Genomic DNA, 22382 nt, shown 5'->3' on the forward strand with positions numbered 1-22382 from the left:
AATTGTGTTGTAGACGAAAATATAAACCGTTCAAACAATGATTCAAATCCCAAAAACTTGTCAGTATTGCGAAACAAAAAAAAAAAAACAAGAAAAAAATACCGTACTATTCCTTACCTGTAATGATCTAAATCCTCAAAATGTAAGGAAAACCGTGTTTATTACGGCGATACTTTTTTCTTCTTCGCTGGCTTAAAAACATCGGGTCTTCCAGCTCCGGACCAAACTGCTTGAGATATAGTCATCATGTTAATAGCAGCGTTAATGTCTCTCTGCCATAGCTTTAGACATTGCTTGCAGTGAAGAACGCCGGTACCCTTGAATCCAGGAGTATCAACAATTTGCATATCATCATAGAAACAGAGGCTGCATGTTTTAGAGGTTTTAAATTCATCGATTGTGACAACAATCAATTGACCTTCAGCTTCACGTTTCTTCAGAGTTGCAAAGAGTTTACCGACAACACCACATCTTTGCCCTTTCAATTTGACTACATCTTTTCCAAACATTCCAGCACCAAACACAATCAGTGGTACCCTTCTAGGGAATCCTGAGTACTTATCAGCCTTCCACTTCTTGTCACTTCTAAAAATTATCAATCAGTGCATAAGCTAAACGATGAACATGTAATTCCATTGAAACTCACTTTGTTGGCTGCTGTTCGTCAACATTCTTTCCTTTCTTCTTCTTCTTCCGCTGTCTTTTCCTCTTCCTTGCCTTGCTTCTCTTCTTGTGATTGTACTTGGCCGTTCCATGAGTCAACATGTTGGCCATAGTTTCCGGTGCTCTTTGTCTTCCTTGGTACAATGAAAACCGGTCCTTTGCAGTTTCGGGTCCATAAAAATCCAAGAGAGCGTCCAGGTTATTGAGTGTATAGGCAGTGTATAGCTCATATATTTCCAAACGAGAGGTTTTTGGCGAGGGTATCTGGCTTTCTATGATATCTATGCCTGTGACAGCCTTCTTTCTGTTTAACTTGGTACTGTATTGGGTCGACCCTGTCATATGATAGTATTCAGATGTAGTGCATCTTCGCACTTGTCTGTTATATTCAAGGCCAATAGCAGCAGTAAAAACAGACTTTCTTCCGGGATCCAGGGTAATAGGTAAATAAGTATTGTCAACTTCATCCAGAGAGAAATCATCAAGAGTGAGGTCAAATTTTTGGAACGAGGCACCATGGCCAGATTGTTGTCTTTTATAAAAAAGAAAATCAACTGAAAACCCATCCGTTCTGACAATATTACCAAAGAGCTCTTTGTTATCACCATTCGGTGTTAGTTCAGAGATACTACAAGTGCCCAAGAAGTTAAAGCTCATACATTATACTCGACTGTATACCGTATTAACTGTATGCTTACCTTTTGTACCGGAGTTTCTTGAAATCAAAGACATGGAAAAACAGCTCTAATTGGCTTTGGTAATTGCGGGGTAAAGAACGTTTCACAAAAGAAGACAGAGCGTTCACGCTCAAGGTAATGAACCTCCATTGAACGGAAACCTTTGGCAGTAAGGATAGCAATTTTGGAAGAGGACGTCGTCGTACGTCAAATGGTTTATGATCATCGTGTTCCCTCTCAAATTCTGCGTTCAAAGATAACAAAAAGGGTACGAAAGACCCAGGATCAGCAGATAATGTCTTCATGTTCACTTTCTTCCCCAGCTTCTTCTTCCAAGGTTCACAGAAGGTTTGGATCTTTGCTTTTATATCTTCGGTAAGGTAGTCATCAGTTGGCCATTTAGGTTTTCCTTGACAGATCTCTTGATAGCAGAAATCACTTGTGACTTTTTTTACAAGCTTCCAAGGCATACACTACGCATGATAAGAGCTTTTTTTAAAATATATATAAGACCCAAGTGATTTTGAGTTGCAACTTACCACAAATGCTGTTTGTATTTTATATATCAAAAAATAGAGAAGTTTCTCCTCGAAATTTTCCACTATACTGTTCGTATAGGAAGTAGCAATTTCGGTGCATGCTTCTGTAATGGCTTGACTAAGTCCAGGAAAGAGCTTGACAGGGAAGACAATCTTAGGGTAAGTCGTTTTAAAAGAATCAAACGAGCTCAGTAATTGTTGTGATATCAGCCTACTATTTGTTGGTCTTTGTCCATTCACTAGCTGTATCATAGAGTACCAGAAATTTTGTGTAAAGATACATTTAATACACTTTGGCTCAGCAAGAGCTGCATTTTCCAAGACGTAATAATTCACAAAGAGCTTCGCTCTAAGAACCAAGTTGCGAATAACAGAACAAGCTTCAACAGCTTTTGACTTGAATGCGTTGCGATAGTCACCAAAAACACAGTTATCAAGAGGCAACCTTCTTGTAAACGCCTTGTAATTACTTCCCAAATGATGTTGAAAAACCTCTGCCTTTGATAATACATGTTGAGGACACAGAGGAGAACGCATCGATTTATGTCCTGGTTGCTTGCATTTGGTACAGCACGCATTGTCTTCATCTGGGTCTTCATTCTTCTCTGTTCTTGCTTTTTTCTTTTCTTTCTTGATCTCAAAGTTTTGTTTGCGTTTTCTGCCTTTCGAACCAACTATAGGTACAATGAGGTCGCTTGCTAATGATGAATTTACCAACTTCAAAGCTACATGAGCTCCTTACCTTGATCTGCAGTTTCTGTCTCATACAATTCACATTTAAAGTATTGTTTAGTGTAATGACCCCCTTTACCGCAATCAATACACGTTACATCTAACAGTACACGATGATTAATCTATACGTATATATATGATCAAGTATATAGGCTTTCAAAAGGCAAGTTACCATTAACAGCACTTGTTTTTTTCTTTTCAAAAATTTGCTTTTTCTTTTCATAAATTATTGTTTTGAACATGGGTCATAGTATGTATCTTAAAACGTGAAATAAAAGTGAAAGAGACAACATTTGACTATAAGAGAACAATATATTTTATAGTGCTTTTCTTTGAAAGTCACCCATGAACGCATATAAAAAACATTGACAACAGATAATATAACCATCCCGTTCCGCTATGGTATCTGTTATACTATGGCCCTCAGCCCTCTATCAATGGTTTGATGTCAATCAATTCAAAGTTGACCTTTTTTGGAACTAAGGCACCGACGAATATCGGTTGGTCTTGGAAAACATCGTCATTGAATAAAAAAGTTGTCAAGCTTTTTGTAGTTTGTCCTATTGCAAGATAACGTCAATGAAACCATTATTGGCGACTTTCTTATTGATAGAGACTCATTTCTTGGGTTTGATTGTATGTTATCCTTATTGCTGCTTGGATATCACTGAATAATTGAGTGTCCAAATTGTTATCCAAAATACTATTAACTTTATTCTAAAAATATTTTCTAATAAATTTAAATTCAAAATGCATATTGTCCATCAGAAATTGTAAAATGTCTAAAATATAAGGTAAAATACTGTATTACGATATATAATGTGGCAAATGGAATTGCCGGTCCGGGCATTAAAATGCTTTTTCAGCATGTTCAGCTGCGTATGAATTCTATTGAAAAATGATCAAAATCATTTTTATTCAGATCTTTAATGTAAGAATAAGCAAAAAAAGTATCATTATTGTTTAGAAAAGAGCTAATAAGTTGATGAGATACAAATTAAGGAACGAAATACTTTATAAAATAAATAGTAAATGTGGTTCGGTGTTTTAAATATGGACCGATTCTTGTAATCAAGGCTTTAGAAAGCCAAGTAAGCAGCACCAGCAATTAGAGCGAAAGCATAACCGCTCAATTGCAATTTATTGGCAGCACTTTGAGAAGCGGAATTGTTTGAAGTTGAACCAGTGCTAGGGGCCGCAGAAGGTGCAGCAGAAGCAGGTTTGATGGCAGTACTGTTGGATGCAGCTGGAACAGCAGCACTGGGAGAGACGGAAGTAACAGCGGGTGACGCAGCGTTGTCAACAGGAGTACCAGCGTTAGTAGCACCGGTGCCGGCAGCAGTAGTAGTAACGCTCGCACCGGTGTTAGTACCGCTTGCGGAGGCGGTGCCAGCTGTTGGAGTAGTTGGAGAAGTTGGAGAAGCATTATTGGCTGTAGTAGTAGTTTGAGGAGCAGCTCCTGTAGTAGTAGTAACTGCTGAGCTACCACATTGGTCGTTCTTATGCTGTTCGTACCAGGCACAAGCACCAGCAAATTCATTGCTGAAAAGGGTAGGATCATCGGGACATTTAGCCATACACATACCAGCCTGAGTCATAAAAGCCAAGTATTCCGAAGTGCCTTTTGTACACATCAACTTCAAAGAGGGGAGAAAGTTTTCTGAAGTGTGATCCATAGTCCAACCAGCAACATACTTACTACCAGCTTGCTTTTAAATTATTGCGCATTAGATGACTGACTGTTCAATGTGTTTGATAATACTATTATAGCGTGTCTACTTACAGTATTACAATTGGTAAAACACTCGCTAGAGCTAGGAACGTTGTAGGAAGGGTTACAATCCTGAGAAGAGACAACTGTAGCAGCAGCAGCAACGAGAGCAAGGCTTGCAATAGTACGCATATTGGATTTTAGTAAAAGAATAAAAGATGCGCTTAAGTAAAGTTACGCTTAAGTAAAGTTAAAAAAATAGAGAGAAAAGAGGCAATTATACGGTGGAATGCGGAGGTTGCGAGCATTTTATACAGTAACCGTGCTATTCCAGAAGAGAAAAATACGCTACCCCTGTTGGCTATAAACATTGGTATCATTTCTATCGTTGTTTCTGATTCATACGAATCTTTCCTTTTCCGGATTTCTGTCGAATACGAACGCGCATTTGTAAGACCAACTTAAACTCAGGTCATCGTAGAAATTACGGGAAAAAATAGTATAAAATGGGCTTCAAACTGTTTTAGACATTCTTTTACAAGGCAATATAGCCGTAATGAATGTGGAATCTCCTGTACAGCAGTATACAATCAATGAACAAAAGATTGAAATCATTTTTTTTGTTGTTGTTTACTGTCTGGGTAATAATCGAGCTGTGCAACGATTACAAATGTTATCTGATCTTTTTGTCTGAAGGACGGATGAGAGGTGAAATACCCTCTACAAACCATATCTTTTCCCAAGACTGATGATGATTGTCGCTTATCTCGATTTTGAAAAGCTAGATCATTTTGAGTAGCAAATCTTTTTTATCTACTTCGGTTTTGTCTTTAAAATAAAAGTTTGTTCTCAAAGTCATATCTATAAACCTTGTGAACTACAGATCCTAGATTGTTACATTATATATCTGTGGAGCAGAACGGGCACAGGTAACTGTATAACAATACCAGCACGAGCTTTTTTTCCTAACTTTGACACGATTGAACATTTTTCAAGATTTAGTGGAAGTCTTCAGTATTACAAACTTTTTTATCTGATAAGATGGTTTTCTGGGCGGGGACTTGCAATTGATCAAACGAAGAAAGAAAGAATAATCTGCATCTGATAACTAATCCGCAACTACGGAGAAACGGAGACACGTACAAATAGGGATCCCTACGCTGTTTTCCCTTTTTTTTTTTTTTATTCCTTCATGCATGTTATGCAAACCTGATCAATTAACTTTGCTTTTCCCTCCCCGTTATTTCCTTTCATTAATAACAACCAAACAATAGCTTGATATATTGAAAACTAAAAAAAAAAAAAAAACCAGACATCTTCAAACCATTCTTCCGCAAAAAACAAAAACAAAAAAAAAAAGCAAACCAGACTTCAATAAAATGAATCAATCAATGAATCTGACTATAGCTGATACAGAAGCCACCCATAGTAACAGTACTATTCCGATGAACAAGGAAACCACTTCTATCTCTGTTGATACTACTGCTAATATAGATGAAGCACCAGAACCAAAATCACGGAAGTTTCTGTGGTGGATTCCATTACAGCCCCATGTCCATCCTTTACAATTCTTTGCAATCATTTTTTCTGTTTTCACATCCTTATCATTGATTGTTTATATCGCAGGCACACAAAGTCAAATTATTATGGGTATTCTTGGTCATATGAAAGATTCTGGTGACATTACTGGTTCTTTGTCCCTTTATTCTGAAATTATTGCAGTCGTTGCTGTCGTTGTATGGTCCATGGCAGCAGATCATATCGGACGTCGCGGTGTCATGAGCATAGCCATTTTTCTCATGGGCATGGCTATTGTTTGCTATCCCTGGGTAAAGAATGTCTATCCACACATGCTCATTTTGAAGCTGCTCTTTTCCGTTGGTTCTGCTGGTTCTACAGCCATGATGGTGGCTATGACAATGGATGTAGCACGTGGAAAAGGTGGTTTAGTGTCAGGCTGTATTGGTATCTCTTCTGGATTGGGCGCTATTTTTGCAGCTCTATGCCTCTTTATGGTTCCTGCTTACCTGTCCATCCGTTATCCAACGAACAACCATGGCGTAACTTATTCACATGCTGCCATTGGAGGTACTTCTATGGTGCTTGCATTTATTCTCTATTTTTGCATGCCCAAGGATTCTTGTAAGCGCCCCACTGTTAATCACTTCAGAGGCTATATTGACAAGCTATATAATGGATTAAAAGTGGCAAAGGATCCTCGGATAGCTCTTGGCTATGCTTCAAGTTTTTTTGCTCGTGCTGATGAGATCATTATCACCAATTTCTTATCTCTGTGGATCAATCAGTATTATATAGAAAGGGGACAATGTGTCGTTGGCAAACCCTGCTACTTGGGTTTAGCTTCTTCTTCAACGTTATCGGGTTATGCGCAGCTGGTAGCATTAGGTACGACTGCCTTCTTCTCTCTTGCTTCAGAGTATCTCCCTAAAGAAATTGCCCTCTTTATTGCTGGCGCTGTGGGTGCTTGTGGCAATATCCCTTTTTCATTCTCCATTGACCCAACGTCAAAATTGTCCTTGGGGTTCGTCATCTTGATTGCTACAGGCCAATACGGGATGATTATCTCTGGTATGGCTATGGTGGCTGGCAATCATGTAGACAGAAACGACAATGCTGCAGTCTCAGCAACCTACTCCTTTATTGGTGCTATTGGTATCATTGTATTGTCCAAGCTTGGCGGTGTACTTTTCGACAAGTGGATGAAGGGTGCCCCTTTTTTACTATTAGGTATCGGACACTGTTTAGTGTGTGTTGGTTCTGTCCTCTGTTATGTTGTTCAACTCTCTCAGAAATATAGGAACAAACGCGAGAAAAAGCGGGTTCTAACAGATAACGATAAGTTATCATTATGAGCGTTGAAAATGAATGGATGAGAATTCATTCATTCTTAACCAGCTTATACTTTCCAGAAGACCGTTAGGTCTAGTTTTTTTTTGTGCTATTTATGATTACATATAATTTATCTTTTTACATACCAAGCAATCTCTGTCCATAGAAAATATCCCATGTATATCCAAGCATGAAGTGGCTTACGTTAACTTATAAATGTCTCTTACACTCCCCGTTGTTAATTGTAAAGACTTGGTAGAATATTGTTAATATATTTTGTTTCGCTGAAGAGCAGATCAAAGTAATTTAAAGGCATTTTAGGTTAAACGAATCAGGGTTGTGACAAACCTTGGAGGAATACATACAAAAAATTGGATCAGATGATTCAAGAACTAAATTCTGAATTCAAAATTATTTTTGATGAGTAAGTATAATTTTAGATGTCGAAATGAACAATGAGGTATGCTTTCGGGGGAACTATTAATAGGATATCAAATTAGGGTTACAAACTAATGGTAAATGAAGAGAGGTATCGGGTTACAATGAAAGAAAAAAGGAGAGTGAAAAAGCAAATATTGCTACTGCTTTCAACAATGAATAGAGTGATCTGCGGGTTATGCTGCGGGTGCACTATGACCAGAGATGAGCCCGCAGTACAGGAGGTCGTCCTCGTTAAGAACAGCGAGGGTGGAGGTTGTTGTCGATGCTGACAATGCATTGGGTTGAACCAAGCACTCACGAACAATCAAAAGTCGCAATCTTTCATGCGATTTTCTGCAACCTGCTAATGCGGCTCTTTCGAACCAGTAAGTCGCTTTTGCTAGATCGATGTCACAGCCTAAACCTTTTTCATAACAATTGGCGAGATGATACTGAGCTGGTGTTTGGTCGCTACTACATTCCGCGGCCCTCTTGAACAGTTCAAAGGCCCGTGTTAAATTCTGCTCTATACCTTTCCCTTCCTGTAGATGGATGCCCAATTTGTCCATAGCACGGGCATGATTCTGAACGGCTGCTCTACTATACCATTCCACGGCTTTTGCATCATCTTTTGTTACACCAATACCGTTTGCATAACAGAAACCCAGGTTACACTGCGCCCAAGGATTGTTTTGTTTGGCCGACTGGTGATACCAAAATACAGCACGTGTGGCATCTTTCTCAACCCCAATTCCTTCTTCATAGCAAAAGCCAAGACTGTTTTGTGCTAAAGCATTACCACGTTCAGAGCTCTTTTGGAACCACTTGACAGCTTCTTGCTCATTCTTAGGAACACCGATGCCGTTTCGATAGCAATATCCCAAAGAGAGTTGAGCAGGAGGATGATTTTGTTCAGCAGACTTGTAGTACCAGAAGACACTTTCTCGCTCGTTCACGGCAACCCCGATGCCATGCTGATAACAGTAGCCTAAAGAATGATAGGCAAATGTGTTGCCTTTTTCAGCCGATTGTCGATACCATTTGATTGCCTCTGCTTCGTCTTTTACCACACCAATACCGTTCTGATAACAGAATCCTAGGTTGTGTTGTGCTCTTGCGTGTCCCTGAGCAGCCGCCTTTTTGTACCAAAAGACGCCCATGGTATCATCTTTAGGTAACCCAATGCCATTTTGATAACAGTATCCTAGGTTACACTCTGCCCACGGGTAGCCTTGTGCAGCAGACAATTGGTACCATTTTGCAGCTTCATGGTGATCCACTTCAACGCCTATGCCATCTTCATAACAATAGCCAAGAGAGTTTTGTCCAAAAGCATTTCCTTGCTCTGCCGCGCGTCGGTACCATTTCACCGCTTCTTGTAAATCAACATCGACGCCGATACCTTCTTCATAGCAATAGCCAATGTTATAAATAGCCACCGTTTCACCTTGATCAGCAGCTAACCGGTACCAACGCATCGCTTCTTTCTCATCCCGTTTAACAAGGCCATTCGCAAAGCCCTCACCGTAACAGTAACCAAGGATACCTTGTCCTCGTGGATGTCCCTGTTCCGCACTGGCTTTGTACCACCAAAAAGCAGCCCCTTCATCTTTGGGTACAGCAATGCCGTCATGGTAACAAACACCTAATGCATATTGAGCCGCAGGATCATCATACAGTGAAGCAGCTTGTACAATCCATTGTATAGCGTTCGGTTGTCGACTGACTCGTGCCATCCATTCTTCTGCCTCTATCCGGTCTATTTTGACGTTGGGTCGGCCGTATTTTCGCAAGAAGGCCATACGAGCCATACTGAGGCCATCTTTATGCTCTATAGCTGCCTTTGAATAATGATATTCGCTTTGTTTAAAGTTCGTTTCAACACCTAATCCAAATTCATAACAAAAGCCGAGTATTCCTTCTGCCTTTGGATGACCTAAAGACACGGCATGTCTCAGATGGGATACAGCTAGCGAAGGATCTTTTTTACAGCCATGCCTGCCAAACAAATAACAATTTGCTTTGTCAAAGGATTCATCTGCTGATTTTGTAGTTGCCTTTTTATTAGCCATACATGCAGTGGTTGAAGTAGTAACGCAATCAAATTCGCAGGCGAACGATTTCCTGCGCAATACAACTGTTGATTTATGCCTTGCAAAAGAGAGAATTTGAGGTGAAGACGAACGCTTATGCTTTAGTTTTAGTGTGTGTTGTTGCTTTTTATTTGCTGTAGGTGGCTGAGATTGTCTTTTTTTATTCAAAGTAAAAATGGATTTCGACTTGGAAAACAAGCTCGCAAACGGAATGGACGATGGCATAACGTTGGCAATGGAGATTGTGCAAAAAGAAAAAAAGTGTTGATGAAAGCAAAAGAAAAAATCAAATTTTCTGAATCTATGAGAACGATAAGAAAGAAAAGGGATATTTCTGATATGCCAGAGAAGAACGAAAAGAGAATAGTAGAAAGTGTGATTTGTGCCTTAATCTTTTCCCACTTGTTTGTTTTATCTGGTTATTTTTCCTCCTTGTGATTCTAAGAAAGGTGCTCGCTGCAAATAGGTGAAGTAACGTATGCCGTAATTCTGTATTTATGCTTTATTGTCCTGAGTGTGTGTGCCGAGAAGTAAAAAGAGAAAATTAAAAAAATGGGCAAAAAAAATCGAAAAAAAATCGCCTTATTTTAAAACAGACAGACGGTTATGTTTTACAGCAGAAACAATCAAACACAAAAGAGACATTGCACCAAATATTAACGAGTTTTAATTAAGTTTTTTTAAAATAGGGCAAACCACCTTTTTTTTTTTTTTCTTTTTTTTCTTTTTTTACCCCTTAATTTTTACGATGTTGGAGCTAGGAGAAATTCAAGCCCAGAAAAAAAAAAAAACTACAGTTGTAGCCATTCCAAATTTGTTAATGATCTGATAACGCTTAAAGTTTTCAATCATTTTATATTGGGGGAATAAAGACAGAAAACGTGATCAAAATAAATAAATCAACTAGGGAGAAGAGCTTTGTTGTGATGATGTCAATGAGTTATATGCTATAAGGTTTCTTCGTTGTCATGGTGAAGTGGTTGCTACGGTTACTTTATTGCTCTTCGTCCTTAACACTCAAAGCATCCATGATTTTTTCTAGCATAGGATTGCCGCCCAGGGATTTGATTTCTTCTCGGGCTTCGTTTTCCAGAACCTTTAGGAATTTGCGACAATAATCGAATGTGTTTGTCTTTTCCAATAACTGCAATGCAAATTGTTTGAGTTCGACCGAGTTACTACGCTGCTTCAAAATATTTAAAAGCTGACGATTGGTAGGATCTGACCGAATAGAGTGTATAATAGGGAAACTAAACTTGCCCTCTGTCAAGTCTTCACAGAAGCCTTTGTTATCAGCGTACTACAAGAACGGGATTGGACCAAAAAGTATTTCAAATGAGTTGTGTGCAAAAACGGGAATTTGTTTTCTTTCAGCATTCTATTTACATTCTTTGATTGCAAGTTCATGTAGTCATCTCTGACTTGAAAATGAATACCAATCTTGTTAACAAGACCAGTGTAGTCACTAAGAAAGGTTGACACACGAAATAAGGAATGTTTTTCATTCAGTAAACGAACAGCCTTCTGAACCTCTTTTTTCTTTTTTGATTCTTACATTTGTGATTGACTCGCTTCTTGCATCAGCTTTACTGCTAATCTTAAAAGACCGCCAGTTTCTAAAAATAGTGGATGTTCATTCATAAAGAAAAAAGTTTAGCCGTTGTGTATGTTTTACTCAGAGACAGGCACAAGTCTTACTGTCGTTCACCATGTCAAGGAACTCTTGTTCAGTGGGACAAGTCAGCGTATCACGCCAGAATAATTCCATGCCTATCGTAAGATCGTATTGTTGATCAGCAATCTGAAGTTTAAGCACAATGGCACAACCTGCCGAGTATTTTTTTTTGCTTTTTACCTTGGCCTCTGTGTAAATTAATCAATTCCTCTAAAAGTCAAATAGGCAAAATGCATCATTTAGGTTCTTTCTTAATTATAAAAGACAAACACATGCATCCTTGTGTCTAGATGTATAAAAAGGGGTGCCTACCTGTATAAATAGTAATCATGTTTGGTTTGTTCAATTTAAGAATTTCGTTCAAGGCAAGGAAATAGACATAGTTTGCACAGTTGATGGTTTGTGGTGTGCCGTAAATATGATGGGCAGCTGGTACACCACGGCGAAGAACAGAGTCATCCTCTACATCATCAATTCTACAAGATCCATGTCAATGAATACCCTATTTTGGGGGCTCAATAAAGCGAATCAAGATCCACTTACAATAAACTTGCACTGTGAAGCATTTCAATGACTCTCGTAATGACAATCAAGTCTTCTTTAGGTACATTCAACCAGGTATTGAACGCAGCAATCATCTTTGCTCTCACATCTTTGCCAGGGTTCGAACAGAGATAATGAAAAGGCTCCAAAAGAATCTGATCCAACAAACGCGTAAAAAGTCAATAAGTAAGCTTGGTACATTCTTTCTTTCAACAAACGTCCTATCGCTCACCTTCTCTTGGGACTCTTGCGCTGTTTCTGTTTGACCGGACTCATGTTTTCCATAAGGCAAGACTTCCTGCATTTTCTTCAGATTGGCCGGTGCAATACCGTTGATGGCAGTGGTCGTTGGAATTTGAGCGTTGATAGAAGCAGATAACATTTTTTTTTGTATTGTTTTCCTTTTTGTTCGGTTTGGGGTCAAAGAAAAATAGAAAAGAGGAACAAAGAAAGAAGGTCCTTTATATAGTGATGAAATAGACTTTTTTTTTTTTTTTAAGGGGTAACCAAAAAGTATATACTCAAAGAACTTTATCGTGATTTGACGCTTCTTTGCATAGGCTTAGGTTACTTAATGCAATAAAAACTTGATTTGGGATTTAGCGTAACTTCTGTGTCAATCCATGTACTCATCCCAACGGACAGATATCTCTCCTACGACCCTACTTTTGTAGCAGAGTTAGCCGCTTTACCTTGCTTAAAAAAGGGCACTGAAAGAGTTTGGGTGGCAAACAAATAAAAAATAAAATAAAAAAATAGGAGTCTTTATTTATCCTTTTAAAAAGAAAAAAGAAAGAATGAAACTGTTGTGTGCCTGATACAACACCCCCCCCACTCTCCTCTGTCCTTAAAAAGGTCTAGTGCAATTGTGTAATGGACATTCATTTAGACAAGTATGTGCGCAAATACGTGACTGGAAGCTTTAACCATCTTTATCTCTATATCATCATTAAAAATCAAACAGCCAATGTACTTAGCGACAGATCGATCCCTTTTTCTTAGTGTGGGGCTTTTGGTTCTTCTTTATCTGCAAAAGTCAAAAGGCTCTTATTCTCTGCTACCAAGTCACCTACAGCATATAAAACTTGATCGACTTTTCCGGCCATGGGTGCTTTAATAACGTGCTCCATTTTCATCGCTTCTAGAACAATCAAAGTATCCCCCTTTTTGATATGTTGGCCTGGTTGAACTAAAATTTGCGAAATCTTACAAGGCATGGGAGTTTTGATAGATCCCGCAGCACCTGCAGTACCTTGGCTATTTCTCAGACCTTCAAGATATTTTGGTGTAGGTAATTTTAATGTAGTACGACCAAACTATAAGGAGGCAAAAAGAGAAACGTTACATTTCCAAAAAAGTTTAGACTTTTTCTATGCAAATGCAGCCAACCTCATCGAATACAACTACTTCGTCGTTGTGCAACACAACATTACTCTTGAGTTTTTTGTTATCCAAAGACGACACCAGTAAGCCATCTTCTTGATCAATATAAGTCTTGACTGCTTTATAACTTTTGAGCGTTTCGCCTGTTTCGCCGTTCATCACGTCCATGTCGATCAAGCTATCATTTTCAGGGTGAGTGGACACAACGACTTTATAGGGCTGAGGATGGTCATCTTCCTTAGTCGTCACAGTATATTCTTTATGATTTAAGTTGTTGATGCGGAAACTATCCGAACGAGTCGCCCAAGGATTATAGGGATCTATCATGCAGGCAAGTATATATGTTTCCATGTTAATAACGAGGAGGGCGCGGGGGTTGGTTTACATTGAGGGGAGGTGGGGGGGGGAGGGAGGGGAAACACTACTTTTTACATCTTTTATTACCTTGAAGACTTTTTCGAACCGATTCTATTTCCTTTAACCGAAGCGCACTCGCTGCTAATGCTAAAGTGCTTGGATCAGGTTCAAATTTTCCACCACCTTTCGTACGGAATAGGTCTTTTTCGTATTGTTGGATAAAGCCTGTTTCCACCTCTCCTTTGATGAACTCAGGATGCTCTGCTACAGTTTTGATGAACCCAATATTGGTGTTCAAACCCACAATCTGATATTGTTCAAGAGCACGGCGGAACCGACGCAAAGCATCTTGGCGGTCTTCGCCATGTACAACCAGCTTGGAAATCATAGGGTCATAGTAGACGCTAATGTCGTCACCTTGAATAAAGCCTGTTTCTAAACGCAAATTGGGGCTAGGGGTTGGAGTACGAACGTTGAATAAGGGTCCTGTATCAGGAAGGAAGTGACTAATGCGAAAAAGTTCGTTGTATGAGCATTCAACTGGTATCACAGAAAGAGGAAAAAGGGAGAATGAGGGATGCATCTTATCCCCCCCCCTCCCCTTACTTACTTGGAGGGGTTTTCAGCGTAAACACGGGCTTCAAAGGCATGCCCTGATAACTTCAAATCCTCTTGTCTCATAGGCAAAGGATTTCCTGCTGCCACTTCCAACTGCCAACGGACCAAATCAGTATTCGTTACCATTTCAGTCACCGGATGTTCCACCTGCAATCTCGTATTCATTTCCATAAAGTAAAATTGCTTATCCACGTTATCCATAATAAACTCAACTGTACCAGCATTTACATAATTGACAGCACGTGCGGCTGCCACTGCTTTTGCACCCAATTCCATACGCAGTTCCTGAGAAAGACCTGGTGCAGGCGCTTCTTCGATTACCTTTTGATGTCGTCTCTGTACAGAGCAATCTCGCTCGAATAAATGGACATAATTACCGTGTTTATCAGCAAAGACCTGGACTTCCACATGTCGAGGGCGCTCCAAGTATTTTTCAACCAACACTTTATCATCAGCAAAGTGCTTGAGGGATTCTCGCTTGGATGAAGCCAACATTTCTTCAAAATCGTCGGGATGCTGGACGATACGCATGCCTTTACCACCGCCCCCTTTGATGGCTTTTATCAACACTGGATAACCGATTTTAGCAGCTTGCTCCTTCAAGAATTTAGGATCTTGATTTTCACCATGGTAACCTGGGACGACAGGCACACCAGCATCCTGCATGATATATTTTGATTCACTAAGCCCAACAAAAAGTTAGATCAGGATGGTAAGAAAATCCCAAAGTTTCTATCGCGTATGTGAAAAAAAAAAAAACCCCTATTCACCTTTTAGAGCCCATAGCACGCATGGCGTCACCTGAAGGACCAATAAATTCAATATTGGATGCTTTGACCGTATCGGCAAAGTCAGCATTTTCAGAGAGAAAACCATAACCAGGGTGGATGGCTTGTGCGCCTGTTATTTTAGCTGCGTCGATGATTTTATCTATACACAAGTAACTTTCAGCTGACGGTGCGGGACCAATAAGAAAAGCCTCATCAGCCTACACATAGAAAGACTTGTTATATAACTTTGTTCTTATCACGCGTAGAAACCCGCAATGTGTCTTATCGTTGCTCTTATACATCTGCTTACCATTTTGACATGTTGAGCGTTTACATCTGCTTCACTATAAACGGCTACAGTTTTGATACCGAGGTCTTTTGCAGTACGCATTACTCGAAGAGCAATTTCACCTCTATTGTTGAAAATGGTCAAATCAGATACCTTACTGCCCTCCCCCGCTCCCTCCCCCATTATCCTCATTTGACTCTTTTTAAACTATCATTTGCTCGTTCTATTTACCTGTTGGCGATCAAGATCTTTTCGAACAAAGGCTTTCGATCTACAATAAGGTCAAAACCACGAGCATTTGGATGACATTTCATTAGTCTCAGTGTAGCAAATCAACTTCAACTCTATCCTTTGAGGTATAGAAACGTATACGAACCAAAATTCAGTCTCTTCGCTGTATGGAAGAGACGGAAATGTGTTGCATGATTCGAGCGTAGAATAGCTAAAGGTTTAGTACCAATGGGAGCCTTTGTCGACAAACGAACAAGTTGAAATTGAAGCATTTAAAATACAAGAGTCTCTCCTTAGTGGAAAGAAAAAAAATAAAATAAAAATGATTTGAACAATTGATAAAAGAATGAGAAAGAAGTAGATACGTTTATGACGAAAGAAAAGGGACGTGAGAGCATATTGGAAAGCGGGTACAGACGCCATCGTGGGAAAAAGCCTATGATAGTGCACCAACTTACAACTTTGGCTCTCTTTTACTCTTAATCGCTCACGTCACCTTGAAAGCTGTCAAAGAATTGCCCGAAAAGTTGCACGTTCATGTTTATAAATGCTTACTGATTCACAACGAATTTGTTTATTCAGTTTTATAAGTGTATAAGCTTGATATATCTACATATGTATAATTTAAACAAATGGGTGCGCCTATTTCTTTCCGGACTTTTTAATACCACCACCAACTATAAATGCCAACAAGAGTGTTAGTAACCCATTTTTCTGTGGTCGAAGCTGATGGAGCAATTGACTTACGTAAAGGGCCCTTGCCAGCAGCCTTTTGTTGTAATTCTTTCAATTTCTTGGCTTCTTCAGCCTTCTTCTTCTTGAAAGCAAGATCTTCCTACAATTACATAAAAGCAGAAAGTCAGCGTTTGCAGACAATCAAACCCAACATGGTCAAATGTAAAATTTACCTCGTCTTCGAATTGCTGCTTCTTTGGCTTCTTAAGAGGCTTGAGCTTACCACCTATACAAATGCCATTAGTGTATAATCTTGATTTTATTAAAACTCGTGAGTTATGTTACCTTGTCTACCGGACATCTTTGAACTTTTGTATGGTCTTTGGGAACAATAGGAAAAAAAAGTTTTCCAATGATTTCTGTTTCTGTTCATTCATCTTTTCAAATTCCGACTATTTTACCTGCTGTCACGGCTTCTAACCGGAAAAGGATGAACTTTTTTGATTTATCAGGGGCACAAGAATACATACATTTCCACTGATATATCGTTATAACTTCTATCTGTACTTTCTGCTCTTGTCTTTTTTTTTTTTTTTTCCATTAATGAACACCTTTAGTACTTTCTCTATTGATGAACTGCTAATCATCATCTTTTTGATTTTCTTACAATTTTCTTATTTGTTTAATAGAGGGTTAATGTAGCTGTTGAAAGTAAACACACAATGTGTTTGTGTGTGCTGTCTTGGTGAAGAAAATAAAAGATGATTGTATTATATTACGATGGGTACTCATTTCATAAAGAAGAAAACAGACCATGGATGTCCTTCAGATGGTGGTTCGATTTCTATATGAAGATGTGCGTACGCATTATAGTTAGAAAACTGGTTGATAACCTGGTAGCCATTACAGCGTTGATAGTCTTTTTTGGTAATTTCCAGTTACATTGTCGTTCGAACACTTATTTGAAAACCGGTCAAACGTTCGCAAAACAATCATGCATCTTCCTACATGAAACATGCTATTTATTTGGTCACTTGGCGAAAAAAACTTATGCACCATCCCTCTTTCTCTTTTTACCTGGTTTCTATATCAAAGTATGTCAACATCAAAAAACAACTTATTAACACGCGGTCATGCCATATGCCTAGTACTTGATATGGTGCCCACTGTTGACAATCGAGAGAAAGGAAATGAAATAATCGACAACAGTGTGTTTGATGTTACGTATACTGAAGCTCTAGGTCCTCAGCATCCTTTTGCCATGGGGAAGTCGATTATTCAGAAGAATCCGTTCACATACAAGATTTATCCCAGGCACCACCTACCAGTCCAACGTTACAACCAACCAATACTGTGGCCAGTAACGAAAGCAGCGATTTCAACAACGACAGTAACAACAACAATAATGTCGATAGCGACTCAAGCATCGATAATTCAAATGTCTACAGCCTTCAAAGTATATTATCGATTACCAAGTCAATGTTTTTCAAAGATGCTGAAAATGAAGATCTCTTTGACTATGCCTTTTACACGACAATGGACATGTATAACAACGTCGCCAAGCAACTGCCACAACTTACCAAGTTTATGAATGGATCAAAATTTGGAAGACTTATCAAAGACGAAGACTTTGGCAAACGGATTTCAAAACGTGTCGAGGGAAAGAGTATCAAAGGAAGAATACTATACAAGCTGAAGAACAATGCAATCGGAAGCTTGGTGGAAACAACGTCTGCCTTTCGCATAGAAATCAGTAACGATGGTAGCAATTGGATAAATGTTGGATATGTCAGGAAATCCCCAGGCTCTGAAAGCGTGGCAACACGACAAGCACTCCTCGAAGCAATGATAATGAAGTTAAGGAACCGATGTCTCTGTCGTTTTATCTTCGCCTCTACCAGTTCAACATCATCTTCACCGATCTTGGAAAGAGATTTCTTGCAGGGTAACACTACCAACAGCAACAAAACCGTCAAGGCAACAAACCTAGCACATTGCGATGGAGATACTCAGGCTATGATAGACTTCATTGGACATTCAATGAAAAAGGTCCGGCTTTGTGTGATTTCATACGCTGGTTTATCAAACAATCCTGGCGACGTTATCAAATTACTAAAGTATGAAACTATGAAAAATTGTTTCACAATGTTTATTCCATACTAATGGTTGTATCTATTATAGGAGCTGTAAGATGATCAAATCAATCATAGTGGATCATGGCAGCCATATAGAGTCACTCAGCAGGTATTCACTTCTACATGGAGACAAGAAGAAAATTGAGCTATTCAAATCAAGAACTGGTTTTGTGAAACGGTCAAAGTGATTCTTCTTTCTCAATAGTTTACTTTATGTTCGTAAGTAATTAGTACATTTTTCTGTATCATTTGGCCGCGACTCATGTCCATCGTTCTTTTTTCTGCACTTTCTCGTTTTCATCAATTACATCCTTTATTTAGCCCTATGGCACTAGTTATTCTACTACTCTCTCCTTATATCTCTACCACCATGGTATATTCATTCATCCTTTCCGTCGCAATCGCTTGTAAAACTTGAATAAACAGACAAAATAGAAAAAGCATTATTCTCTTTTTTTTAATTAGTTTCGGTAAGAGAAACAAGTTTAAAAGCAAAGGAAGAAGACAATATCTAAGGATTCATAAATTCAACGGAATCACCGAATTACACAATAAAATTGTTGTCTATGTCTAGATTCGTCAAAATGGTTGTCATATAGCAGGACACCAATATATTTTAGAGTGTAGACAGCACTTTTCAAAGTGTGTACAGCACTGTTGAAAATGTACACGGCACTGTTGAAAATGTGTACAGTACTGTTCAAAGTGGGATAGCCCTTTTTAAAGGGGACAGCACTTTCAACGTGGGATAGACCTTTTTAAAGTGGGACAGCACTATTCAAAGTGGGATAGCACTGTTCAAAATGGGACAGCACTTTCAAAGTGGAAAGCACTATTCAAAGTGGGACAGCACTGTTCAAAATGGGATAGCACTATTCAAAGTGGGATAGCACTGTTCAAAATGGGATAGCACTATTCAAAGTGGGATAGCACTGTTCAAAGTGGGATAGCCCTTTTTAAAGTGGAAAGCACTTTTCAAGATGGGACAGCACTGTTCAAAATGGGATAGCACTATTCAAAGTGGGATAGCACTGTTCAAAATGGGATAGCCCTTTTTAAAGTGGGATAGCACTTTTCAAAATGGGACAGCACTGTTCAAAGTGGGACAGCACTGTTCAAAATGGGACAGCACTTTTCAAAATGGGACAGCACTATTCAAAGTGGGACAGCACTATTCAAAGTGGGATAGCACTTTTCAAAGTGGGATAGCACTTTTCAAAGTGGGATAGCACTGTTCAAAGTGGGATAGCACTGTTCAAAGTGGGATAGCACTATTCAAAGTGGGATAGCCCTTTTTAAAGTGGAAAGCACTTTTCAAAATGGGACAGCACTGTTCAAAATGGGATAGCCCTTTTCAAAGTGGGACAGCACTTTCAAAGTGGAAAGCACTTTTCAAAATGGGACAGCACTGTTCAAAATGGGATAGCCCTTTTCAAAGTGGGACAGCACTTTCAAAGTGGAAAGCACTTTTCAAAATGGGACAGCACTGTTCAAAGTGGGATAGCCCTTTTTAAAGTGGGATAGCCCTTTTCAAAGTGGGACAGCACTTTCAAAGTGGAAAGCACTTTTCAAAATGGGACAGCACTGTTCAAAGTGGGATAGCCCTTTTTAAAGTGGAAAGCACTTTTCAAAATGGGACAGCACTATTCAAAGTGGGACAGCACTGTTCAAAATGGGACAGCACTGTTCAAAGTGGGACAGCACTGTTCAAAATGGGATAGCACTGTTCAAAGTGGGATAGCACTATTCAAAGTGGGATAGCCCTTTTTAAAGTGGGAAAGCACTATTCAAAATGGGACAGCACTGTTCAAAATGGGATAGCACTATTCAAAGTGGGATAGCACTGTTCAAAGTGGGATAGCCCTTTTTAAAGTGGAAAGCACTTTTCAAGATGGGACAGCACTGTTCAAAATGGGATAGCACTATTCAAAGTGGGATAGCACTGTTCAAAATGGGATAGCCCTTTTTAAAGTGGGATAGCACTTTTCAAAATGGGACAGCACTGTTCAAAGTGGGACAGCACTGTTCAAAATGGGACAGCACTTTTCAAAATGGGACAGCACTATTCAAAGTGGGATAGCACTGTTCAAAGTGGGATAGCCCTTTTTAAAGTGGAAAGCACTTTTCAAAATGGGACAGCACTATTCAAAGTGGGACAGCACTGTTCAAAATGGGACAGCACTGTTCAAAGTGGGACAGCACTGTTCAAAATGGGATAGCACTATTCAAAGTGGGATAGCCCTTTTTAAAGTGGAAAGCACTTTTCAAAATGGGACAGCACTATTCAAAGTGGGACAGCACTATTCAAAGTGGGATAGCACTTTTCAAAATGGGACAGCACTATTCAAAGTGGGACAGCACTGTTCAAAATGGGATAGCACTGTTCAAAGTGGGATAGCACTATTCAAAGTGGGATAGCCCTTTTTAAAGTGGAAAGCACTTTTCAAAATGGGACAGCACTGTTCAAAATGGGATAGCACTGTTCAAAGTGGGATAGCACTATTCAAAGTGGGATAGCCCTTTTTAAAGTGGGAAAGCACTATTCAAAATGGGACAGCACTGTTCAAAATGGGATAGCACTATTCAAAGTGGGATAGCCCTTTTTAAAGTGGAAAGCACTTTTCAAAATGGGACAGCACTATTCAAAGTGGGACAGCACTATTCAAAGTGGGATAGCACTTTTCAAAATGGGACAGCACTTTCAAAGTGGAAAGCACTATTCAAAGTGGGACAGCACTGTTCAAAATGGGATAGCACTATTCAAAGTGGGATAGCCCTTTTTAAAGTGGAAAGCACTTTTCAAAGTGGGATAGCACTTTCAAAGTGGGAAAGCACTATTCAAAGTGGGATAGCACTTTTCAAAGTGGGATAGCACTATTCAAAGTGGGATAGCCCTTTTTAAAGTGGGAAAGCACTATTCAAAATGGGACAGCACTGTTCAAAATGGGATAGCACTATTCAAAGTGGGATAGCACTGTTCAAAATGGGACAGCACTTTCAAAGTGGAAAGCACTATTCAAAGTGGGACAGCACTGTTCAAAGTGGGACAGCACTATTCAAAGTGGGATAGCACTGTTCAAAATGGGACAGCACTTTCAAAGTGGAAAGCACTATTCAAAGTGAGACAGCACTATTCAAAGTGGGATAGCACTTTTCAAAATGGGACAGCACTGTTCAAAATATCCTGTTTCAATTCATCATAACCACCATCCAGTCGACCATATTGTGGTGGGAGATTGGAGAGTTGGATCTTAACAATATCATCATCAGAAGAGAGAGAGTCAAAAGCATAAAAGGGACTGTTGAAGGAAGGTAGATGGAAGCCGTCCTTACAACACATTTGTTCCCGCATAAGGGATGATACTACTGCTTCTACAAAAATACGCTTGCCTTCAGTACGTGGTTGCTCCTTAACGTACCATAAGTGCGAAGAGCCGCCACAATAATCGGCAAGGTCTTTGAAAAAGGTTTTGACATCTCGAACTTGAGATGTGTCGATGAGTATGGAGTCAAGGACGGTACCTTTAAGATAAGGGTCCCGGGTTGAGAGAGCGAGGCGCTGCGAACTGTTGTCAGCCGCCTGAGACATGAGGGATGTCTTTGTGGTCTCTTGTTTGAAGAGGGAGGCCCATGATCCTTTTGACAGGAGAGTAGTGGGGGTTGCCTTATTTGGCAGTTTGTGAGGTTTAGCGGGAAGAAGCCGTGTATCTACATTTAAAAAGCGCTGTCTACACTTTCAACAGTTCTGTAAACATTTTCACCAGTGCTGTATACATTTTCACCAGTGCTGTATACATTTTCACCAGTGCTGTATACACTTTGAAAAGTGCTGTACACATTTTCAACAGTGCTGTATACATTTTCAACAGTGCTGTGTACATTTTCAAATAGTGCTGTATACACTTTGAAAAGTGCCGTATACATTTTCAGTTACACCGTCAATCGAACTCTTATTCGAGAACCGGTCAAACGCTCGCAAAACAATCTTGCATCTTCACGTGAAATATGATATTTATTTGGT

General features: G+C 39.4%; 17 protein-coding genes across 17 annotated transcripts; 6 read left to right on the forward strand and 11 right to left on the reverse strand.

Annotated features, from left to right (window-relative positions):
• Positions 1-239: 239 nt before the first annotated feature.
• BDF20DRAFT_884865 (uncharacterized protein) lies at positions 240-547 on the reverse strand (the record flags this gene model as incomplete). The annotated part of the gene is made up of 1 exon (XM_053081892.1): positions 240-547. A coding segment is annotated over exon 1 (226 nt), but the record flags the coding sequence as incomplete, so codon positions are not given.
• Positions 548-796: 249 nt separating this feature from the next.
• Positions 797-1384, reverse strand: BDF20DRAFT_884870 (uncharacterized protein; the record flags this gene model as incomplete). The annotated part of the gene is made up of 1 exon (XM_053081893.1): positions 797-1384. A coding segment is annotated over exon 1 (349 nt), but the record flags the coding sequence as incomplete, so codon positions are not given.
• Positions 1270-2196, reverse strand: BDF20DRAFT_884873 (uncharacterized protein). Its single transcript, XM_053081894.1, has 5 exons — positions 2120-2196; positions 1880-2032; positions 1547-1813; positions 1358-1501; positions 1270-1291 (listed from the first exon to the last, which is right to left on the reverse strand). The coding sequence occupies exons 1-4, from the start codon at positions 2129-2131 to the stop codon at positions 1358-1360; spliced, it is 576 nt and encodes a 191-aa protein (XP_052933272.1). The 5' UTR covers positions 2132-2196; the 3' UTR covers positions 1270-1291.
• A 1-nt stretch (position 2197) lies between these two features.
• On the reverse strand, positions 2198-2452 carry BDF20DRAFT_884878 (uncharacterized protein). The gene has a single exon (XM_053081895.1). The coding sequence runs from the start codon at positions 2389-2391 to the stop codon at positions 2212-2214; it is 180 nt and encodes a 59-aa protein (XP_052933273.1). The 5' UTR covers positions 2392-2452; the 3' UTR covers positions 2198-2211.
• BDF20DRAFT_884881 (uncharacterized protein) lies at positions 2344-2712 on the forward strand. Its single transcript, XM_053081896.1, has 2 exons — positions 2344-2486; positions 2511-2712. Exons 1-2 carry the CDS (start codon positions 2390-2392, stop codon positions 2579-2581), a joined length of 168 nt encoding a protein of 55 aa, XP_052933274.1. The 5' UTR covers positions 2344-2389; the 3' UTR covers positions 2582-2712.
• On the reverse strand, positions 2496-2864 carry BDF20DRAFT_884884 (uncharacterized protein). The gene is made up of 2 exons (XM_053081897.1): positions 2784-2864; positions 2496-2711 (listed from the first exon to the last, which is right to left on the reverse strand). Exons 1-2 carry the CDS (start codon positions 2851-2853, stop codon positions 2605-2607), a joined length of 177 nt encoding a protein of 58 aa, XP_052933275.1. The 5' UTR covers positions 2854-2864; the 3' UTR covers positions 2496-2604.
• A 498-nt stretch (positions 2865-3362) lies between these two features.
• BDF20DRAFT_884888 (uncharacterized protein) lies at positions 3363-4646 on the reverse strand. Its single transcript, XM_053081898.1, has 2 exons — positions 4395-4646; positions 3363-4320 (listed from the first exon to the last, which is right to left on the reverse strand). Exons 1-2 carry the CDS (start codon positions 4512-4514, stop codon positions 3691-3693), a joined length of 750 nt encoding a protein of 249 aa, XP_052933276.1. The 5' UTR covers positions 4515-4646; the 3' UTR covers positions 3363-3690.
• A 1322-nt stretch (positions 4647-5968) lies between these two features.
• On the forward strand, positions 5969-7195 carry BDF20DRAFT_824907 (major facilitator superfamily domain-containing protein; the record flags this gene model as incomplete). Its single annotated transcript, XM_053077930.1, has 1 exon — positions 5969-7195. One exon carries the CDS (start codon positions 5969-5971, stop codon positions 7193-7195), a length of 1227 nt encoding a protein of 408 aa, XP_052933277.1.
• A 591-nt stretch (positions 7196-7786) lies between these two features.
• Positions 7787-9664, reverse strand: BDF20DRAFT_907258 (uncharacterized protein; the record flags this gene model as incomplete). Its single annotated transcript, XM_053083361.1, has 1 exon — positions 7787-9664. The coding sequence occupies one exon, from the start codon at positions 9662-9664 to the stop codon at positions 7787-7789; it is 1878 nt and encodes a 625-aa protein (XP_052933278.1).
• Positions 9665-10357: 693 nt separating this feature from the next.
• On the reverse strand, positions 10358-12694 carry BDF20DRAFT_884900 (geranylgeranyl pyrophosphate synthase). The gene is made up of 8 exons (XM_053081899.1): positions 12136-12694; positions 11904-12058; positions 11673-11836; positions 11541-11570; positions 11384-11455; positions 11241-11301; positions 11072-11150; positions 10358-10985 (listed from the first exon to the last, which is right to left on the reverse strand). Exons 1-8 carry the CDS (start codon positions 12283-12285, stop codon positions 10680-10682), a joined length of 1017 nt encoding a protein of 338 aa, XP_052933279.1. The 5' UTR covers positions 12286-12694; the 3' UTR covers positions 10358-10679.
• Positions 12662-15895, reverse strand: BDF20DRAFT_884908 (carbamoyl-phosphate synthase L chain, ATP binding domain-containing protein). The gene is made up of 8 exons (XM_053081900.1): positions 15697-15895; positions 15552-15591; positions 15342-15444; positions 15032-15249; positions 14254-14943; positions 13731-14149; positions 13293-13606; positions 12662-13219 (listed from the first exon to the last, which is right to left on the reverse strand). Exons 1-8 carry the CDS (start codon positions 15821-15823, stop codon positions 12902-12904), a joined length of 2229 nt encoding a protein of 742 aa, XP_052933280.1. The 5' UTR covers positions 15824-15895; the 3' UTR covers positions 12662-12901.
• A 1-nt stretch (position 15896) lies between these two features.
• Positions 15897-16608, reverse strand: BDF20DRAFT_1002799 (translation machinery associated TMA7). Its single transcript, XM_053074636.1, has 4 exons — positions 16572-16608; positions 16460-16512; positions 16299-16386; positions 15897-16228 (listed from the first exon to the last, which is right to left on the reverse strand). The coding sequence occupies exons 1-4, from the start codon at positions 16585-16587 to the stop codon at positions 16194-16196; spliced, it is 192 nt and encodes a 63-aa protein (XP_052933281.1). The 5' UTR covers positions 16588-16608; the 3' UTR covers positions 15897-16193.
• A 714-nt stretch (positions 16609-17322) lies between these two features.
• Positions 17323-19004, forward strand: BDF20DRAFT_995543 (uncharacterized protein; the record flags this gene model as incomplete). Its single annotated transcript, XM_053085408.1, has 4 exons — positions 17323-17516; positions 17555-18343; positions 18408-18580; positions 18683-19004. 3 exons carry the CDS (start codon positions 17323-17325, stop codon positions 18547-18549), a joined length of 1125 nt encoding a protein of 374 aa, XP_052933282.1. The 3' UTR covers positions 18550-18580; positions 18683-19004.
• A 437-nt stretch (positions 19005-19441) lies between these two features.
• On the forward strand, positions 19442-19875 carry BDF20DRAFT_837832 (uncharacterized protein; the record flags this gene model as incomplete). Its single annotated transcript, XM_053079094.1, has 2 exons — positions 19442-19561; positions 19651-19875. 2 exons carry the CDS (start codon positions 19442-19444, stop codon positions 19873-19875), a joined length of 345 nt encoding a protein of 114 aa, XP_052933283.1.
• Positions 19876-20352: 477 nt separating this feature from the next.
• Positions 20353-20779, forward strand: BDF20DRAFT_837833 (uncharacterized protein; the record flags this gene model as incomplete). The annotated part of the gene is made up of 2 exons (XM_053079095.1): positions 20353-20472; positions 20501-20779. 2 exons carry the CDS (start codon positions 20353-20355, stop codon positions 20777-20779), a joined length of 399 nt encoding a protein of 132 aa, XP_052933284.1.
• A 130-nt stretch (positions 20780-20909) lies between these two features.
• On the forward strand, positions 20910-21276 carry BDF20DRAFT_947359 (uncharacterized protein; the record flags this gene model as incomplete). The annotated part of the gene is made up of 1 exon (XM_053084853.1): positions 20910-21276. The coding sequence occupies one exon, from the start codon at positions 20910-20912 to the stop codon at positions 21231-21233; it is 324 nt and encodes a 107-aa protein (XP_052933285.1). The 3' UTR covers positions 21234-21276.
• Positions 21277-21515: 239 nt separating this feature from the next.
• On the reverse strand, positions 21516-21950 carry BDF20DRAFT_825359 (uncharacterized protein; the record flags this gene model as incomplete). Its single annotated transcript, XM_053077969.1, has 1 exon — positions 21516-21950. The coding sequence occupies one exon, from the start codon at positions 21948-21950 to the stop codon at positions 21516-21518; it is 435 nt and encodes a 144-aa protein (XP_052933286.1).
• Between the last annotated feature and the right edge of the window lie 432 nt (positions 21951-22382).

The sequence above is a fragment of the Mycotypha africana genome, assembly GCF_025528875.1.
Source record: "Mycotypha africana strain NRRL 2978 chromosome Unknown BDF20scaffold_9, whole genome shotgun sequence".
Lineage (NCBI taxonomy): Eukaryota > Fungi > Mucoromycota > Mucoromycetes > Mucorales > Mycotyphaceae > Mycotypha > Mycotypha africana.

What these genes read in the sequence shown, in the direction of transcription:
- BDF20DRAFT_884873 (XM_053081894.1), bottom strand. An exon ending in AAATACAAACAGCATTTGTG is followed by an intron (nt 1,814 to 1,879) that starts GTAAGTTGCAAC and finishes TATCATGCGTAG; the next exon opens with TGTATGCCTTGGAAGCTTGT. An exon ending in ATGATCATAAACCATTTGAC is followed by an intron (nt 1,502 to 1,546) that starts GTACGACGACGT and finishes TTACTGCCAAAG; the next exon opens with GTTTCCGTTCAATGGAGGTT.
- BDF20DRAFT_884881 (XM_053081896.1), top strand. Translation starts at nt 2,390, where the DNA reads ATGTTGAGGACACAGAGGAGAACGCATCGATTTATGTCCTGGTTGCTT. An exon ending in CTGGGTCTTCATTCTTCTCT is followed by an intron (nt 2,487 to 2,510) that starts GTTCTTGCTTTT and finishes TTCTTTTCTTTC; the next exon opens with TTGATCTCAAAGTTTTGTTT.
- BDF20DRAFT_884900 (XM_053081899.1), bottom strand. Translation starts at nt 12,285, where the DNA reads ATGTTATCTGCTTCTATCAACGCTCAAATTCCAACGACCACTGCCATC. An exon ending in CATGATTACTATTTATACAG is followed by an intron (nt 11,571 to 11,672) that starts GTAGGCACCCCT and finishes TTTGACTTTTAG; the next exon opens with AGGAATTGATTAATTTACAC. An exon ending in TAATTTACACAGAGGCCAAG is followed by an intron (nt 11,456 to 11,540) that starts GTAAAAAGCAAA and finishes ATCTTACGATAG; the next exon opens with GCATGGAATTATTCTGGCGT.
- BDF20DRAFT_884884 (XM_053081897.1), bottom strand. Translation starts at nt 2,853, where the DNA reads ATGTTCAAAACAATAATTTATGAAAAGAAAAAGCAAATTTTTGAAAAG. An exon ending in AAAAACAAGTGCTGTTAATG is followed by an intron (nt 2,712 to 2,783) that starts GTAACTTGCCTT and finishes GTGTACTGTTAG; the next exon opens with ATGTAACGTGTATTGATTGC.
- BDF20DRAFT_884888 (XM_053081898.1), bottom strand. Translation starts at nt 4,514, where the DNA reads ATGCGTACTATTGCAAGCCTTGCTCTCGTTGCTGCTGCTGCTACAGTT. An exon ending in GTTTTACCAATTGTAATACT is followed by an intron (nt 4,321 to 4,394) that starts GTAAGTAGACAC and finishes ATAATTTAAAAG; the next exon opens with CAAGCTGGTAGTAAGTATGT.
- BDF20DRAFT_884908 (XM_053081900.1), bottom strand. Translation starts at nt 15,823, where the DNA reads ATGCTTCAATTTCAACTTGTTCGTTTGTCGACAAAGGCTCCCATTGGT. An exon ending in ACGCTCAACATGTCAAAATG is followed by an intron (nt 15,250 to 15,341) that starts GTAAGCAGATGT and finishes TTCTATGTGTAG; the next exon opens with GCTGATGAGGCTTTTCTTAT. An exon ending in GGTTCGAAAAAGTCTTCAAG is followed by an intron (nt 13,607 to 13,730) that starts GTAATAAAAGAT and finishes CCTGCATGATAG; the next exon opens with ATCCCTATAATCCTTGGGCG.
- BDF20DRAFT_1002799 (XM_053074636.1), bottom strand. An exon ending in AGCAGCAATTCGAAGACGAG is followed by an intron (nt 16,387 to 16,459) that starts GTAAATTTTACA and finishes ATGTAATTGTAG; the next exon opens with GAAGATCTTGCTTTCAAGAA. An exon ending in TGCTGGCAAGGGCCCTTTAC is followed by an intron (nt 16,229 to 16,298) that starts GTAAGTCAATTG and finishes TGGCATTTATAG; the next exon opens with TTGGTGGTGGTATTAAAAAG.
- BDF20DRAFT_884878 (XM_053081895.1), bottom strand. Translation starts at nt 2,391, where the DNA reads ATGTATTATCAAAGGCAGAGGTTTTTCAACATCATTTGGGAAGTAATT.